General features: G+C 32.5%; 1 protein-coding gene across 6 annotated transcripts in view; it reads left to right on the top strand.

The window, feature by feature from the left end:
• Positions 1-18,150, top strand: part of CSMD3 (CUB and Sushi multiple domains 3) — a 1,287,556-nt gene that overhangs the window by 265,647 nt on the left and 1,003,759 nt on the right. For all 6 annotated transcript variants that reach the window (XM_021942876.2, XM_031650139.1, XM_031650136.1 and 3 more), the window contains exon 4: positions 3,483-3,677. In XM_021942876.2, coding sequence (XP_021798568.2) covers positions 3,483-3,677 — 195 coding nt within the window. The remainder of the gene's footprint in view (positions 1-3,482; positions 3,678-18,150) is intronic.

Below are 18,150 nucleotides of genomic sequence, written 5' to 3'. Positions count from 1 at the left end.
GAGTACAAATTCTTCAGGTTTATTTTCCAGTGATCTCAGTTCACCAACCTGCCCACTCTAAGTGCTCAACCAAGAATATTGTGTAAATAGTTTTGCAGTACTTCCTCCCCTACTCCAATCCCATTTTAATCTTTGTATTATGGGACATTAGAAGACAAGATTCTATTATTTTGTGTTAGTTACCTAAACCTCTTAATCAATATATTACTGTCATCTGCTGGTAAAGGAAGATAACTGAAGTCTTTTCAGCAATCTGCTTTTAGGTGTAATAATTCGCTTCAAAAACACGTTGAGGTAACAAGTATGATATGTCTAGCTTGCATGTACATCTGATGAATTACAAAAAAAAATCTTCCCTTATAAATTTGTGTTTTCCTTAATAATTTTATATATTTTAAGCAATATCACTTACTGTAAATACTTGCAACATGTATTTAATAATTATTTTACAGTTTGATTTACTGAACATGGTTGAGTAATTCATTTTCTTTTTTTTTTTTAAGTTCGGGTACATGTGCAGGATATGCAGGTTTGTCACATAGGTAAAACTGTGCCATGGTGGCTTGCTGCACCTAACAACCCATCACCTAGATATTGAGCCCAGCATGCATTAGCTCTTTTCCCCAATACTCTATCCACCCCCACCCTCCCACAAGTGGCCCCAGTAAGTGTTGTTCCCCTCCCTGTGTTCATGTGTTCTCATTGTTCAGCTCCCATTTATAATTGAGAACATGTGATATTTGGTTTTCTGTTCTGAAATTCAAATTCTGGATGGCTGGAAGAAACATTATCTAAAAACTAGTCTATCCTAGCAATTTCTAAAACTCTTTTTATTGAAAGTAAATTTAATTCAAAAGTTTAAATATGCAGCACTACTTAGTTTTAAAATGTTAAGAGTAAGAAGCGAATGTTCAATCAGAACATAGTCTTTTTTGATGGTGGGTTATATACTTCAGTTAGTGACACATCTTACTTGCTTTGCATTTGAAAATGCACATAGACAGCATAGAGAGAAGTCCTGAATTAAAGGGTTGGGAGAAGACAAAAAATATAATCCATGAGCAATGGTTATAGAATCAGGATCAATTAAACCTGAATGTAAAATATCTTAACTGTCTTTAAAAATTACTCAGTTAACAGATGATGATGGGTAGATGTTTCTATAAATGAAGATGATAAACAAGCACAAACAACAGCAGGAATTTCCTGAAAGCGGAGGCCAGATATGCTTTAAAATTGTCTTCTTTGAGTTTCATTTTGAAACAACCTAAATTTTTTATCAGTTTTAGAAATAATTCAGCCACAAGCCTGGAGATTAAGTAATCTATTAAGATTCCATTCAATGCTACTATTCATTCACTGCTTCACCTGACATGATTTCCATTTTGCTTTAGGTACTTTATTCTGGATAATATTTGTTTGTTCATTTAAATCAAAGTTAATTTTGAGTCCAAAAACTATTCAGAGCTTTCTTCTCTTTCATTTTATTCCCCCACCTAGTTGCTTCCTGTGACATAATTTGGAAACCACTTTTCTCCTAGACATATAACTTTACGATAATTGAAGTCCTGACTTTAATTATTTTTTAGAGGGTAGAAGGAAGAGGAGTGGTTTAATTCTAAGGCCGAAAGTGGTAGTTTCATTAAAAGTATCGCCTTTGTTATTACTATATTCAGGGGATTGAATTTTTGTTCATTTTGTCAAAACTTATTAACCTCACTGTCTCTGGGAGCAAACATCTCATCTGTTAATCAGATGATTTTCCAAAAAATTAAGTATTTCAAAATAAACTACTGTTCAAAGTGTTTCTTTAAAAGTTGCTCAAAATTCACAGACAATAAATTAGTATTGTTTTAGTGAAAATTCACATATAGCATATGTCTTTGAGAAATAACAAAATAAACAATTAGAAATAACCTTCACTACCGACATTTAAATATTTTACAAACTTAAGTTTAGAATGTATTATTAAGAAAATTATCTATTGAAACCATATACATTTAGTAAATATTAGTCAATTTCTTCACTTTTTTAGTTTTAAGAAACCTAAAACTACATTTTTAAAACTCATAGTAAATATTTTTTTCTCTAAAATATATGGATGTCCTGTGCTCAATACATTTTTCTTGATTAAATTGATCTCATACTGGAAATTAATCTGTGATTTTTCTTTTACTTGCTTTGAAAAGTTTAGACAAAAAATTTAATGTAAGTTTAAAAAACACTCTCAAAATTAAGCTATATATTGTGAACCATTTTGTGTTTTAATATTTTTGCTTAGTATTGACATTGATATTTTAATTATTACAATGGTTTGTAATTATTTGAATTAGCATTGTAATATTATATAGAACTTAGTAACTGCACAAATGAAATAAATATCAAAGCAAAATGGGAAAAATATTTTACTTTTTATTGCAACATCACTCTCAGCTTATTATTTTGCAAGAACAGTTGTTCCCACATAGTCTTAATTAGTTTCCCTTAATATAACCGCTGATGTAACTGCAGTAAAATGGCCGAAACTAAGAAATTAATGTTTGCACAATACTATTAACTACCGACTTTACTCAAATTGTGATATCTTTTAGTTCATTAGTTACTGTTTGTGATTTTATTATTTGTAGTATAAAGGTAATATAACAGTAATAAAATAAAAATGTACAAAACAATATGAGAATAATCTCTAATATTTTTATTCTTGAAGTTCTGCTTTTTTCAATTTTTTTCATTTAATCTAAAGTTGGATTTTTTCTGAATTGAATATTGTTTTAAAAACTCATGTTTGTATACTTGTTTAGTTTTAAGCATCAATAGAATAAGAAGGTGATAGATAAAACATTCTGATATATCATTTTCCATATATTTAGCCTATTGATCTAATTTAAATATTACAACTGTTTGCACTTATTGTTATCATTCTTAATATACACTCAAAGTTAATAACAAATAATAGAGCTGGAATTCTAGCTCATCCTCCCTCCCTAACTTTAAAAATTGTCCACTTACTACTCCACTGTGTTTTTCTCATTTAAATGAAACAAAGGTTTCCATGCAAAATATGTATTTTATCTAGGTTCATGGTTTAAGACTAAGCACTGAAGGACTGAAGATAATGTTAAGGAAATGAATTTGCTTATTACTATGTTATTAGAATGTAACTTTGAAAAAGCCATGGAGTTTTACTTATCTGAGTAAATATTAATATATGAGTAAAAATATGAGTAATGCTCGGAAGACTAAGTAATATAATATCTAAAACTTTCTAGCATAAAGAATGACCAGTAATACCTCTGTGATAAAGTTTAGTTTTCTTTCCGTATTTCACTGTCACATGTGTTGGAATAGAAGACATTTCTTTTCAGTGACTCTTCTCCAAAGAAATAAGAATATCCATATCTACATATATAATTTTATAAATCTGAAACCAAAAACTGCTTATTGAAATAACTGTAAACTGTCCTTTTCCTCCTTTTTAATAGAATTGCAGAGTAGCTCTTGTGGAAATCCTGGTGTTCCGCCCAAAGGTGTATTATATGGTACAAGATTCGACGTTGGGGACAAGATCCGCTACAGCTGTGTCACTGGATACATCCTTGATGGCCACCCTCAGCTCACCTGCATAGCCAATTCAGTTAATACAGCTTCGTGGGATTTTCCTGTTCCTATCTGTAGAGGTAAAATGAAAACACTTTAAAAATGAGAGTTGTCATCAGCCAGTGTATTTGAAAAATGTGTTTGGTGCCTGTTTCTTTTACAGAATCTAAAGGAGAGTCCAGGCATGGTGACTCACACCTGTAATCCCAGCACTTTGGGAGACTGAGGTGGGTGGACCACTTGAGGTCAGGAGTTTGAGACCAGCCTGGCCAATGTGGTGAAGCATCATCTTTACTAAAAATACAAATATTGGCCATGTGTGGTAGTAGACACCTGTAGTCCCAGCTACTCGGGAGGCTGAGGCAGGATTATTGCTTGAACCCAGGAGGAGGAGGCTGCAGTGAGCTGAGATAGTACCACGGCACCCCAGCCTTGGAGACAGAGCAAGACTCTGTCTCAAAAAAACACCAAAAACAAAAAACCAAAAACCTAAAGGATAAATAGTCTCATATACTACATGAAAAGGAGAGAAAAATACTAAATTTTAGTATTGACTAGTATCTCTATCACATTGTTTGTGAAATTAGGTAGTAAATTATATATATCTATGTACATAGTTATGCCTGCATTGTATATTTATATGTTTTCATATTTATATTTAAAACATGGATTTTATGATGTTTAGAAATTTAATTAGGCTGTCAAAATTGTTTAGCTTTAAGAAATATTGACTGAGTCTATGAATCTTTCTGATAGAAGACAGCATGGAAATTTTTGAAATTAATTGTACTGTATTTGTTTACTATCAATACTATTAAGATTATTTGTATCATGGGGAAAACACAACAATATAATAATGTGGACAAAGGTTCAAAATACAGAGCTTGGGAAACAGAACATATTCAACATTAGCTAAGCACATGGATGGATTTTTCTTACAAAAATTCTGGAGGCCAACATTGTGTTTCCTCTGGGCTTCTTTTATTCCTTAACAAGCATGTGCTTCTGTAATTCCTCCATGACTGGGATGTGGGAATGTCCAACTGCCCATCTAAATTACTTTATAGCTTCCTCCCAAACATGTCACTGCAAATGCATGCATCACAACCTCCTGGTAATTAGACACAACAAGCTTCTTATCCCAGCTTCGTCAATTGCCATGTGAGTTGGGAAAATCAGTTCAACAATTTGAGTCTCATTTACCTCATTTAACTAATGAAAACAAAACAAAACACAAAACACCTGTTCCATTTGTTGTGCGGATTAAATAAGATAAGCTACACTGGCTGCTTAGTAAAAACGTCTGCTATATGGTGGCATTCTTTCAATGTTAGATTCCTTTGCTGCGTATGCTTCAACTACTACGGCTACCACAATTACCGCTATCATTACTGCTACTGCTGCTGTTGCTACTAATATTGCATAACTACTATTAGCTATCATTTATTTAAGCACTATAAATATACTGTGAAATTTATAAGCATTATCATTTTTAAATTTCACTATAATAGGAAACCAAAGCTTAGATATTTAAAAATAATTGCTTTAGATTATTAGCTGGTAAACATCAAGAACTATGAAGAGTTCTGACATTTTACTCTACTTTCAAGTTAAAATTATTTGCCACAGTTTCATGGATGATGACGGAAACACAAGACTGTTGAGTCAGAAATAAAGGATAGTTTATTACTCACAGCAGCACTAGGAGCAAGAATAGCAGGATTTGTGCCAGTTTCTCAAGCCCTAATTCTCACAGAATGGCATGAAGACTGTGAGATGCCTGCAGAACTTACTAAATGGTATTCTAAGAGATGAACCATGAGCTTAGAAACCTGAATTTTTTATAATGGACAGTAGGCACACCCATTCTTTCCTCTGGAGGGAGCACCGTCTCCGTCCCTCAGGGCTGTAAGCAGAGTTATCCTTTGCTCTGGTGGAAAACACTGTATTCTCCTCGGCTATTTTCTATAAGGAAGGATAACCAGGTACTAAAAAGGAGGACAATTGGTACCTGTGCTCAAAGATATGCAGAAACATGAGTGTAAAATGGAGAAATGTCTCCCAAAAGCAAATGGGCTGTGGCAGAGGCCAGGTCTGAAATATTCTCTCAGGTTCCAAAGCCTGAACTTGTTACCTTTTGGATACGTCACCAGAATAATTTATGTCTCTAAGAACTTTTCTTTATAATGGAAGAAATTGGATATTATATGGAATATTATATGGAAATCAGCAGAAATGCAATCTTTTTTTTTTCAAAAAAAGCATAAAACTCCCTAAATCAAAGACCTATTAAAATTCTTAAAACCTAAGTAGTGTACAAGGACTTAAGACACTTAAAAATAAGAAGTAGTTTGAAGAGATTTCAATGGAGCATTCTCAACACTACTTGAATATGAATCTCTGTTGTTTGGTTCCTTCATCTCAATTCAGACAATAGGCTTTGGAATCAGAAAGGCCTTATTCTGAATACTGATTCTGCCACTTACTGACTACAGACTTTGAGTAATAATTGAATTATTTTGGAAGCTATATTTTTTTAGTTATACTGGGATGAAGAGATAGGCAGACATACCCAAATCATAAACTTGTTAGAGTTTAATGTAATAACATTCATAAAACATCAGGTTTATTTATTACTTATGTTAGCTCTATCATCCAACTTTTCCTTAGCACCTGTTACTATCTCCTCCTTAAAGAAAGGATATATAGTCAACAAAGACAAATTTGAAATGGAATAATATCAAATGTCCTTCTACTCAAATCTAACCCTAAAACCAACACCTCTATTGCCTTTTTTTTTTCTATTGCCATTTTGGTTTCAGGGTTAAACTCTGCTACCAGCATATTTACTTCCCTACTCTTCACTCCCAGGTCCCAGCAAGACTTTTCCCCTTGACTTCCACTCTAACTTCTATGATTTTTTAAAATCTATCAAAATTGGCATCCACCATTTTCGAAAATATTAACTTTAGTCTACCCAGGTCACTTTTGTTCTCCTCAGCTGTAACACTAATGAATAAATTTACTCATTTGTATGTATTTATTAAGGGCCTTCCTTCTGCAAAGCATTATGTTATGTGCTGAGAATCAAAAGATTGATTAAGAAACAATTTCTGTTTTTAAGAACCTGTGGTCCAGTGGGGCAGACAGTAATCAAGTAATTGCAGTAATGTATGCTGATTGCTTTAATAGCAGAATCTGTAGAGTAAGCTAGGAATCTTGATAAGGAAGGTATTAATATCTCCCATTGAGTGCATGGAAGTTCAGCTAGGGACAATGCTTTAAGAGAAGATTTTACAGAGAATTGCTAAACATACAAACTATATAGAGCAAGAACATTTTGAATGAAGCAATAATTCATGTAGAAAGTACAGATTTTCCTTTCCAGCCTCAAAATTAGTTCTCACATGTTACTAATATGCACTGGCTAAAGGTAGATTCTAAGTCATACTTCATAGAACACATGACCTAATTTTCTAAGACGTAATTTATCTCCCACTAACCAATTTTTTCATTAAAACTTACAGAATGGAGTAGTGTATATGCAGTGTGTGTAGCTGTCGTTCATTTCCAAAGAAAAGATGGCAGACTGCTCAGTTCATGCCTTCCCTCTGCTTTTCTTTTCCACTTGATAGCATACTGATTCTTCAATTTATAACTTTGCAGGGGGCTGATAACTCTGTAATGATCTACTCGTTGCTTTCCCTGGAGTTTACGTAGAGTCTCTCCTTGATGAAACCTTTGCTTTTAGAGAGTTCTTTTGATGCTTCCTAGCAATGGTAGTTTAATTAAGAAAAAAATGTATTCCACATCAACCTAGAGGGTATGGTGCAAAGGTTTTGTGTTTGTTCACAGGCAGGATGAATTTTATCAACACCATTTGGTAGTATTTGTAAAAGTCAACTAACTGCCTGCAACATTCTGTACAAAGTGAAACCTAATTCCTATGCTCCAAGTCTTGAATGAGAATACCTGGAGCACATGATGTAGCTTCAGAATCTTTCTTAACCCAGTTCTCACAGATGAAGTGGAAGACGAGGTGAAATGGTTATGCTATTCCTATGTTAAAAATTTCAAAATTCATAATTATATTTTGCATTCAGAATGGTAATATAATACACATACCCCAGGAAAAACTAAGAATTGTATGTAAAAGAGACACATATTTTTGGTGGAAGAGGTAACATATTAAGATTTAAGAAGGCAGTCAATAGGAAACATATGGCTGCATTAGAAATGTGAATTTTAAATTAAAGAAAATTTTAAAAGAGTGGCACGTTGTATTGATCATTTGAGTTTATTTGTAGCCAAAAATAAAGAACTTGGACTTCATACGAGGGCTCACGGAAAGGACTAATCAGTAAGGGGATGTGATGCTATAAAATGTTGACGGAGTTGACAGGTCACAGTAACCAAACCAAATATTTACAGTACATACAAGCAAAAGGGCTAATGAGGAAACTGTTGCCTTTGACAAAGAAAAATAAATCTTCCAAGTTTTATTATTGGAAGACCATTGTCCACAATGTGTTAGAGAAATGACTGATGAAATAAGAATAGCAGCTTGATTTGTCACCATATTGTATTATTCTCCTGCCAAAAAACTTTGATCAACAATTTTCTGGATCAAAATGTAATACCAAAACATGGAATTGTACTGAGCAATAAAAGACAATAGTTGGAGAAGAAAGAAGTAGGAAGCTTTAGCCTAGTAATTTTTTAAATTTTATATGCGAAAATTCCTCCAAAGAAGTAGTGACTTAGTTAATGAAAGGATATTTATTATGTTTACTTGTTCCCTGCTCTGTATCTGGAAATTACTTCACAAAGGCAGTAGGAAATCAAAAATGCCATTTACTTTATGCATAGTAAGTCCCAATTACATATGAGTAAGTGCTGAAATGTGATATCAGAAATATGATACTACATAGATAATAGATAAGGTTATTGATAAAACTAGTTTAAAGAAAACTGAAAAGTACTATATTGAAACAAGACACGAAAATAATTTGGTGCCATATTTCTATTCATTCCCATATAGTGCTTAAACATAATGATAAATTGTACTTTGCCAAAATGAAAATATATTTTATTATGAGATTTTACATACTCAATCAAAACAAAGTCCAGTTTTTTCTATTCACTCTAAAGATTATTTTTTAGCATTTTTTGTAGCTAAAATCTGTAGTTTTTTTTTTTTTTTTTTTGAGACAGTCTTGCTCTGTCACCAGGCTGGAGTGTAGTGTCATGATCCTAGCTCACTGTAACCTCTGGCTCCCAGGTTCAAGCGATTCTCCTGCCTCAGTCTCCCGAGTAGCTGGGACTACAGGTGCGTGCCACTACACCCAGCTAATTTTTGTATTTTTAGTAGAGATGGGGTTTGACCATGCTGGCCAGGTCTCGATCTCTTGACTTTGTGATCTGCCTGCCTCAGCCTCCCTAAGTGCTGGGATTACAGGCGTGAGCCACCACTCCCAGCCTAAAATCTGTAGTTTTTAAAAACATTTTATTAAAAACCATTGTAAACGGTCATCTCCTTTTTTCTTAAACGCATTCCCAGAGAAGACAATGTGTTATTGTAACTCTCTGAATCACAGAGAGAGTAGTGTCAGTGGTAACCTCTTTTACGCCGAAGAAGAAAGGACTCAAACATACTGTTGAATATAAAAATGTCATGAACCATGTACTAAAAATTCTTTTTGAGGATTGAAGCATTATGGTTTGATTGAGTTCATTTTCAAACATCTTATTTTAAATATTATTTCAGAAAATGTTTTAGCACAAACTTTGAGTTCCACCACACTTGCCAGTATCTGAGCAATATTATTTAGGCACATTCAGCTCTCGTTAGCTCTGTCATTTCACACAGAGATCTAGTTTCTTAATGCGAACAGTTATATTTGATGCTAATGAGGAAAACATGTTGTGCATGTCTTTTAAAGAACAAGCAAGTTAAGCATGAATTATTTGGTAATGGAATTATCAGCTCAAAGCCTGCTAACAAAATTGCAGTGATGTCAATCCACAAGGAAAACTTTGCAAGTGTCACAGGTCACTTGCTGCTGCTTCAACACCCCCTGGAAAACGCAGGCTATTCAATCAACAGTCAGATCAACACTCAATAGTCCTATTATGCACCTTAATCTTGTTTTGAAAAGTACATTTGTGTTATAAAATAACATACATGTCCTGACTAGAGTATTTTAGAAGTATCCAGCGTAATGGAGCAAAGGCAACATGATTTATCTTTAGGGGTAGAAAAGTTGATTTATATTTCTGCCATGTGTTACCTGAGTGTGTTATTTCTTATGTCAAAAACTGAGCATTTTTACTTATTTCAGAATTGTGAAGATTAAAGAAATTAGATTAAATGATAATTGTGAAAAAGTTATATAATGCTTAACACATAGAAGTGCTCAAAACTACCTAATTAGTTCCAAACACATAAAAGTAAATTATTTTTAAAATCATATAGAAGTAATAACTATCACTTGTTATGTTTGTGTTTACCATATTTAAAATATCTATTGACGGTTAAACATGTGCCTGGGTTCAGAAATAATGGAGAATATTTTTAAAACTAAGATAGTCAAGAACTCTGGAAAGAGTGGATTCTAGACTAATAAAAGCCTTGGTTTGCTTCATATCTCTGCCACTGAGAAGATATAAAACCTTAACCTATATATTTAATTTTTTAGACCTCAGTTTTTTCACTTGTATAATAGGGGCAAGTCCTACTTACTTTATAGTATTAAGATAAGGATTATGTTAGTTAATGTACGTAAAATACCTAATCAATGGTATTCAACAATTAGTAATAACTACCTTATTTTTTTTATCATGTTCACAACCAAAAGATGACAAAAGTACTAACATTTATTTGTAAAGATGTATTTTTGAATATGATAATAACACTGAGATATGAGGTACTAAAAAACTAAGAGTACCAGAGAATGGATGTATCTAGGTTCTGGGATCATACAGGCAGTAGAATTAATTTTTTCAGCATTAAAAGGAACTTTAAGCCCGACATTACCCAAAAAATTAGGTGTGGGTCAGCAAGTATTAGACATCGTTTTTGAAAATATATTTCCCAAAGTTAACATAGCATTTCGGAATTATCCATGTCTGGAAGTTCTCACATTTGAAGTATATTCAATAATTAAACTCATATATTTTATTTTTTGCTTAGTATTATTATTTTTTGAGACAGAATTTCGCTCTATTCTCCCAAGCTGGAGTGCAATGGTGCAATATCAGCTCACTGCAACTTCCAACTCCCAGGTTCAAGCAATTCTCCTGGCTCAGCCTTCCAAGTAGCTGGGATTGTAGGTATGCACCACCACATCCAGCTAATCTTTGCATTTTGAGTAGAGACGGGATTTCACCATATTGGTCAGGCTGGCCTTGAACTCCTGACCTCAAGTGCTCCATCTGCCTCGGCCTCCCAAAGTGCTGGGATTACAGGAATGAACCACCGCACCCAGCCATAAACTCATATATTTTAAAAACTCACTATACATAAGTCACATTTCTGAGTATAATGATTAATGAAACAGCTCCAGGCCTCATGAAACTCAGTCTGTTGAATACGGGAGTTTTGTATTTGAAAGGCGATCTGGGCTATTGTCCAAATGTGTATAGTCTAATTTCGTGCAAAAGGATAGAGGGGTATTCTTATATAAACAATATATGTTGGCCTTATGTATGTTTCTTATGTTCAAGGAAGAAAATCAAGGCTTCCTCTTCTTATCCTGCAATCACTCTTGGCCCGACCATGGCAACAGTCAGCCATTGGGGAACATTATGTTCCCCATTTTGCATTTGTGAGTTGTGTCTTCCTTCATTCAGGCAATTATTTACCTTTTCCCCTCATCACGTACGCAATAGCTAAAACGTTTTTGTTGGTTTACTCTATTGTTCAGGTTTTTTTATTCCTTCATCTATCATTCTTATTTTATACTAATCAATTTTCTTTGATGATAAAGAGACAATCTGTATATTTTTTAGTATTATATGTTACAATAGTGTAAATTTAGAGATTTTTATTTCTTCAATGGAGTGATTTTAACTTCATTCTCTTTCTGTGCAATTCCTAGAAAAATGTCAAGTGTATATTTTTTAAATCAAAGACAAAAGTCAGTCTCTTTTTGAGGCAACTAAGTCTTCATTGCTTACACGAATTCTGTGTAACTTTGAGCCTTTTGTTTCTGGGAAGGCTTTTGTTTACTTGGAGTTTTTTTGTTCACTTGTTTTGACAAATAAGAATTTTAAAGTAAATTTTCTAAATGCAAAATCCACATTGTTTAGGGAAAGTTTACATTTTTGAAGAAGCTATAACAAATAGTTTAATGATGTTGTTCCCAAAATTAAAACAGAATTTTGTAAACATTAAGTAAATACTCATTTCTATCACAAATCTACATTTCACAATATGTAGAAGGAAAGACAAGTATATTATCTTTGTGTCCACAAAACATTCATATGATGATATAGGCCCATGTCTTAAAGAGAAAATGATGGGGCATGCTTAGCCAAAAATATATTGACAGCTTCAGAATCCCCTGTGGTGAAATAGACTGTTCAATGTATGATAAGAACCTTGAAAAGCAATCATCTAACTTCCTGCTAGGATATAAACTCAGTGAACCACAGCAATGACCATCTGGTATTCTGTTGCTCTTTGCAAAGCCACCACTCTAAAGATGAAGCAAAATAAATTAGAATAAACCAATGGAGGAAGGAGAATAGTGGCCACCAAAGACATTTAATGCTATGTGACACATATTTTAGTAGACTCATTCCATGTGAAAAGTCCTTTGTGTTTTGTGCTAAGAAAGCATAATAATAGGTATTTTTACAGCAATCATTGGAGAGGGATACTTTGTACACTTTTGGTCTTGTTTTCTTTTTCTCCTGTGCAATATTATTGATCACCCATTAACTTAGGAAGTTAAGTAAAAGATATACGTGGTTGAACCATTCAGTGATGAAAGTTCGTCCATATCATTAATAATAGAGAACAGAATTTAAATTCTGGAACTTGGATGCCTTCAAAAACTCTATTTTTTGGCCTATTGCTCAATGTGCATGAAATCTAAAGGCTTTCTATAACTACTTTTCTTAGGGTTTTTCCAATTGCATATCTGACTCAAAAGAACATAAATAATTTTCTTTTTACTCCATAATTTTTATGTATGTAAAACTGGATCCAAATGCATTACATCTTTAAGGAGTCAAGGAGGAATTATTTTTTTCTATATATATATTTTTTGCACTAATTCCTTATATTTAAACAAGGCAATTTCCATTTACTGCTCCCTACATTTGTTGAAGTTACTATAGTATTCAAAGGTAAATTATCAAGGCCACTTATTATCTATTAATATTTAATGTATAGCTAACTTTAAAAAAGCAGTTGATGCAGCAAAAAATATGATATATGTAGCTAAATAACATAAAATGGAATTAAGGCAAACTATAATAAAAGAAAATAACAAGTGAGTAAGATGAAACCAAGAGAATGGTTAATTTACAAAATTCAAGTTCTGAATTCTTGTATCTTTGTTAGAATCAGCGTTATATTTAGCTTTTATTTTTCTTACACCCTAAACAAATCTGGAAAACATGATTAGTTTATAGTCTCACAAAGTAAAAGAAAATAATTTGTGATGAAAATTACTGAACAGAATGAAAAATTTCTTTTGATAAACAACACAAAGAAGGCACAGTATAATTTAAGGACCTACATTATCTATAATATTAGTAATATGAAAGGAAAATTAGCTTCTCAGGTCAGGTTTGTATTACCTCTTTTTACTGACATATAAACAATGCCTTTATATTGAAAAGAAGATTGAGAATTGCATTGGAGAATTGTATTCACTGAGTCAGTAAAATCAAATCATACCTGCCTAATGTCACTGGTCAAGTATGAGTGATGTATAACACAACTGTCTAAATTTAGTTCTGACCCAATTTTTATACATTTTCAAAGTTTGAATCTCTTTGTTAATTCATATATTTGGAATTTGCCCTGCAAGTTAGTCATCTGAAAACAGAATCAAAAGCATAATGTTTTTGCATTATCTTAATTTTTTATACAGTTTAACATTTAATGGATGCCTAATTTCTAGAATAAGTTTCTTTATATATTTTCACATTTTATATAGAAAACTCAGTATTAATATAATTAACACAAAATTTATACTTAGCACTAATTTCTAATAACTTTTTAGTTATAAATATAGTATCAGACATTAATTTCAAGCTTTTCTGAAGTTATTATATGATTGCATTTCTCACACGAAACTCTTTCAAAAATGGCTTTTGTTGCTGAATCCTTTTATCTTTCATTAAAATTTTTTTTTCTAAATAATGGAGTTGAGGTCATTGACAATGCAGTTGCGTATTTTAAAAAGCACATTACAAAGTACTGACTTCAAAAAATTTATTGGGTATTCTATCGTTTAATCCCTGTGTTTTTTTTTTTCAAAATACAGCATATGATGGGCTGAAATGTTAGTAAGACATCAATATTATAGCAACGGATTTTCATATTATAGGAGAGAGAACATAGTTTTATTTATATTTGTATTATTTTAACAAATATCTATTGAATGATAATGATGGACAAGAGGTCAATAGCTATTGCTGATTTTCAGGAGCTTTTATAGCTCATGGGAAGCATACATAAATAATTACATACTAGTAAGGAGTGAAACTCCATCTTCTAAGAAAGATACAAATACACTGCCATGGAGGATGAAAGGCATTTGAAAATTTTAACGCGATGTGAAGAGTATTAATCTTCTTAGAGACTTAAAGAATAACTTATAAGTTTATATTGTATTGCCTCTCTCCTTTTATCTCTAACATTTCATGAGCACTCTCTCTGGGCCAGAGACGTTTTTGAAGTATTCTACATATAATAACCCTTTTAATCTTTGCACCCAGGCTATAAAGTGGATGGTATTTGGATCCCTATTACATAAATGAGAAAACTGAGCCATAGTAAAGGTTAAGAAAATTTTGCAACATCACACAAGTAAAAAAAGGCAAATCTAGGATTGGAATTCAAGCAATTTGGTTAAACAAGTTCTTTTTTTTTTTTTTTTTTTTTTGGATGGAGGGACAGAGTTTCACTCTTGTTGCCCAGGCTGGAGTGCAATGGTGAGATCTCAGCTCACTACAACCTCTGCCTCCTGGGTTCAAGGGATTCTCCTGCCTCAGCCTCCTGAGTAGCTGGGATGACAGGTGCCTGTCACCATGCACGGCTAATTTTGTAAATTTAGTAGAGACAGATTTCTCCATGTTGGTCGGTCTGGCCTGGAACTCCCAACCTCAGGTGATCTACCTGCCTCATGCCTGGGATTACAGGCATGGACCACCACACCCGGCCTAGAGTAACATGTTCTTAACAGCTATATTATTCTTCTTTTCACATTGTCTTGATTATACAACTTCCTCTTTCCATTTTTCTCTAATCTTTGCCTATATAAAGACTTAACATTTTTCCTTAAATAAAATCCCACCAACCACTCAATCAAACATTTTTAATTTTATAGCAACCTACTCTCTTGAGCCAGTGTCCTGCTGCTCCACTTTAATTCCAACATTTAATATTAGTAATCTTTCCTTGTTTTTCTCTCTTCATAAAACACTTTCTTGACCTTTCAAGATGTTTCAGTGGGTGAAAATTGAAAAGAAAAAAAAAAAAAAAAAGCAGTTTCTGAGTTTCTGGGATTCGGGAACAAATGTATTTAGTCATGTATAATGTGTAGAGTTATATAAGTGTTCATCGTTTTGGTAAAGTAACACCTTATTTGGGGTAACTAAAAGTGAATTGACTTTGGCTGATGGAGATAAATGTAGAGAAAAGAGGTGACAATTTCAACTGAGAAGATTGGTTGCAAGCATCTTTTGAAGATCTTTTGAAGAATTTAGAAGCTCAGACAAAAGAGTCTAAAACTCATCCTCTAACCTAGTGTAAACTATTAAGTATATTTGATTATTTTAGAGACAGTAAATATGTTCTTATGACAATATGGCAAATACTCTTCAGGTAAAAGTATCTATCATAAAAAGAGAGACCATCAACAATAGATAGATTTGTTCTTCATTTTGGCAGACCACAAAAAGTTACGTTAGAAGTGGAGGGCGGTTGAGCGAAGATTCTATTTGCCACCTCAGCAATAATAATAGCATGGCTTATATATAATTTTATATAATATAATTTTAAGCATAACACAAAAATGACCTTATTTTACATTTCTAAAAACTTATCAATTAGGTACTATGATTTTCATCCTTACTTGTATCCAAACTAAAGCTAGTAGAGATTTAAAAACCTGCCAAAGTTTACAGTGGAATAGATATTACAACCTAGTAAACCAGAACCATTTTCTGTAACACCTTTGTGATGTTCTAAAACCTTTGCAACTTTCCAATGATGGTAATTTTTCTTACACACAATACTCTGAATTTATTGAAGCAATGCTATACCAGTTACTTGGCTTTGGTGTGAATCTACCATCACTGACTTAGATAAATCCGGATTCATCTCCTGGCATGTGAAGATGCTCAGAGAATAGACTAAAATTCCCATTATCAAGAAAAAACTGTAGTGGCTATTATATTGACCTTAGTAACTAGTATGAATTTAGAAACATGCTGCAGTTAGTCCTCAAACATTGTAACCACAGGACAGATTTAATTCCTTCTGGGACTATCTTTTCTTCCCCATAAATTTTAGCACCTTCAGGGCATGTTGTGTTTTGATTCAACATCCATCCCCTTGAATATAGCACATATGATTCCTGGATCATATTTCAGATGACTTCTTTCAAAATAAAGGAGAGGAATTCTAGATAATGTTCAGAGACCAAAGAATGTTATTAGGCACGTTGGAGTAGAATATTCATGGAAGACAGATTTATTATTTGTTTCCTAAGCAATATCAAATAATCCCCAAAGAAACCATTCAGTTATTTTTGAATAATTTCTCTTTATGCATTCTTTTAAAATTTAACTAAAATTGACTTTAGATTAATGAATACCATGAATTATGTTTTATTTATATTTATAGGATGTGGACTCAAAAGTCCTGGTGAAATCAGTTTGTTTTATACAATGACATTCTAACAACTATCAAAAAGTTAGAATTCTTTCTAGTTTAAGCTATTCTTCAATATATAATCCATAGATGGGGAAATAGTTAAATAAATATAAAATTAAACATTTAAAAAGTAGAATAAAGTGTAAAAATATCTAAAATATTGCCTTATGACTGAGCACCTTGAATACCTTAGACGGTTTGAATTCAACACTTAAAAATATATTGCCATCATTTCCACTCTTCTAACTAAATCTAAGCCATGCATTTAAAAATCATTATTGATTATAATTTTAAAGAACTGCTGAGTTTTTTCTGGGTTATTAATATAGAAGAAAAATAATAAAATTGTTTCTTTTGTTATTATGATGTGAATTATGACTTCACAAGTTATGCTCCTTTAAAAATTTGTTACAAAGACATACATACATATAAACAATCGAAAGCATTTGATTCCATAACATTAAAAATGCTTGTTTCTCTAAATTTGTGCTTTCAGGAAAAGTAAGATATATTTCTCACTTATTGTCATTTACAAAAGTGTCAATTACCATCATCTATTTACTCTTTCACATATGAGTTTTTAGTGTTACTTTTCCTGAGCACCAGTGTTTTGATTAGCTTATGGGAGTTGGTGGAGATGTATATACATATATATACACACAGACACACACACACACATATATATTCTGACTTGGCTGCTGGCCAGAGTGGATAGTGAGCAGAGGCCACTTCTATTGTTTTTTTCATCATTGAAACAATAATGCAATCAATTTATATCCCACAGATTTAATCAACTGATAAACTGTTAGGACAAATTATTATTGAGGAGTAGTTTAATAATTTAATGAGAAATTCATCTATTTCACTGATTTTTCTTAATTAAATTCAGGTTAAATCTATAGATATAATGGATTTCTATGGAGATGTTTCAGATAAAGCGACTTTAGGAAAAAGAGTAAAGCTTGAGAAGTACATAAGAAGAAACCTTGAATATCTTTTTCATTTTAGGAAAAAGAGTAAAGCTTGAGAAGTACATATTAAGAAACCTTGAATATCTTTTTCATTTTAATTAATAAGTAAATATTGACATTATGACTTATCAGAATATATGAGGTCACACAGTAATAACCTGACAAACTTAATTGCTTAATTGCTTCAGAAAAAATGCAGTTGGGCAGGAGAGATCTACTTACCGTAGTCACAGGAGAACTCAGGGTTATAAGGGCCGACTCTGACTCTGAATATTTTCCCGTAATTGCTATAGTAGAAAAAAAGAAAACAAAATACAAATGGCAATCAGGCACTACTTTTAAAATTTTGGTCAGGCAGTGCCAGAAGGTATACATACTTACATTTTATTGACCAATATTGGCACAAACACATATTTATAGGTCTATAAATATATTAAAGTATATATTACAAAAGTATATGTAATT

Source organism: Papio anubis, chromosome 8, assembly GCF_008728515.1.
Source record: "Papio anubis isolate 15944 chromosome 8, Panubis1.0, whole genome shotgun sequence".
NCBI classification, from domain to species: Eukaryota; Metazoa; Chordata; class Mammalia; order Primates; family Cercopithecidae; genus Papio; species Papio anubis.
This window is presented reverse-complemented; position numbering and strand designations above follow the sequence as displayed.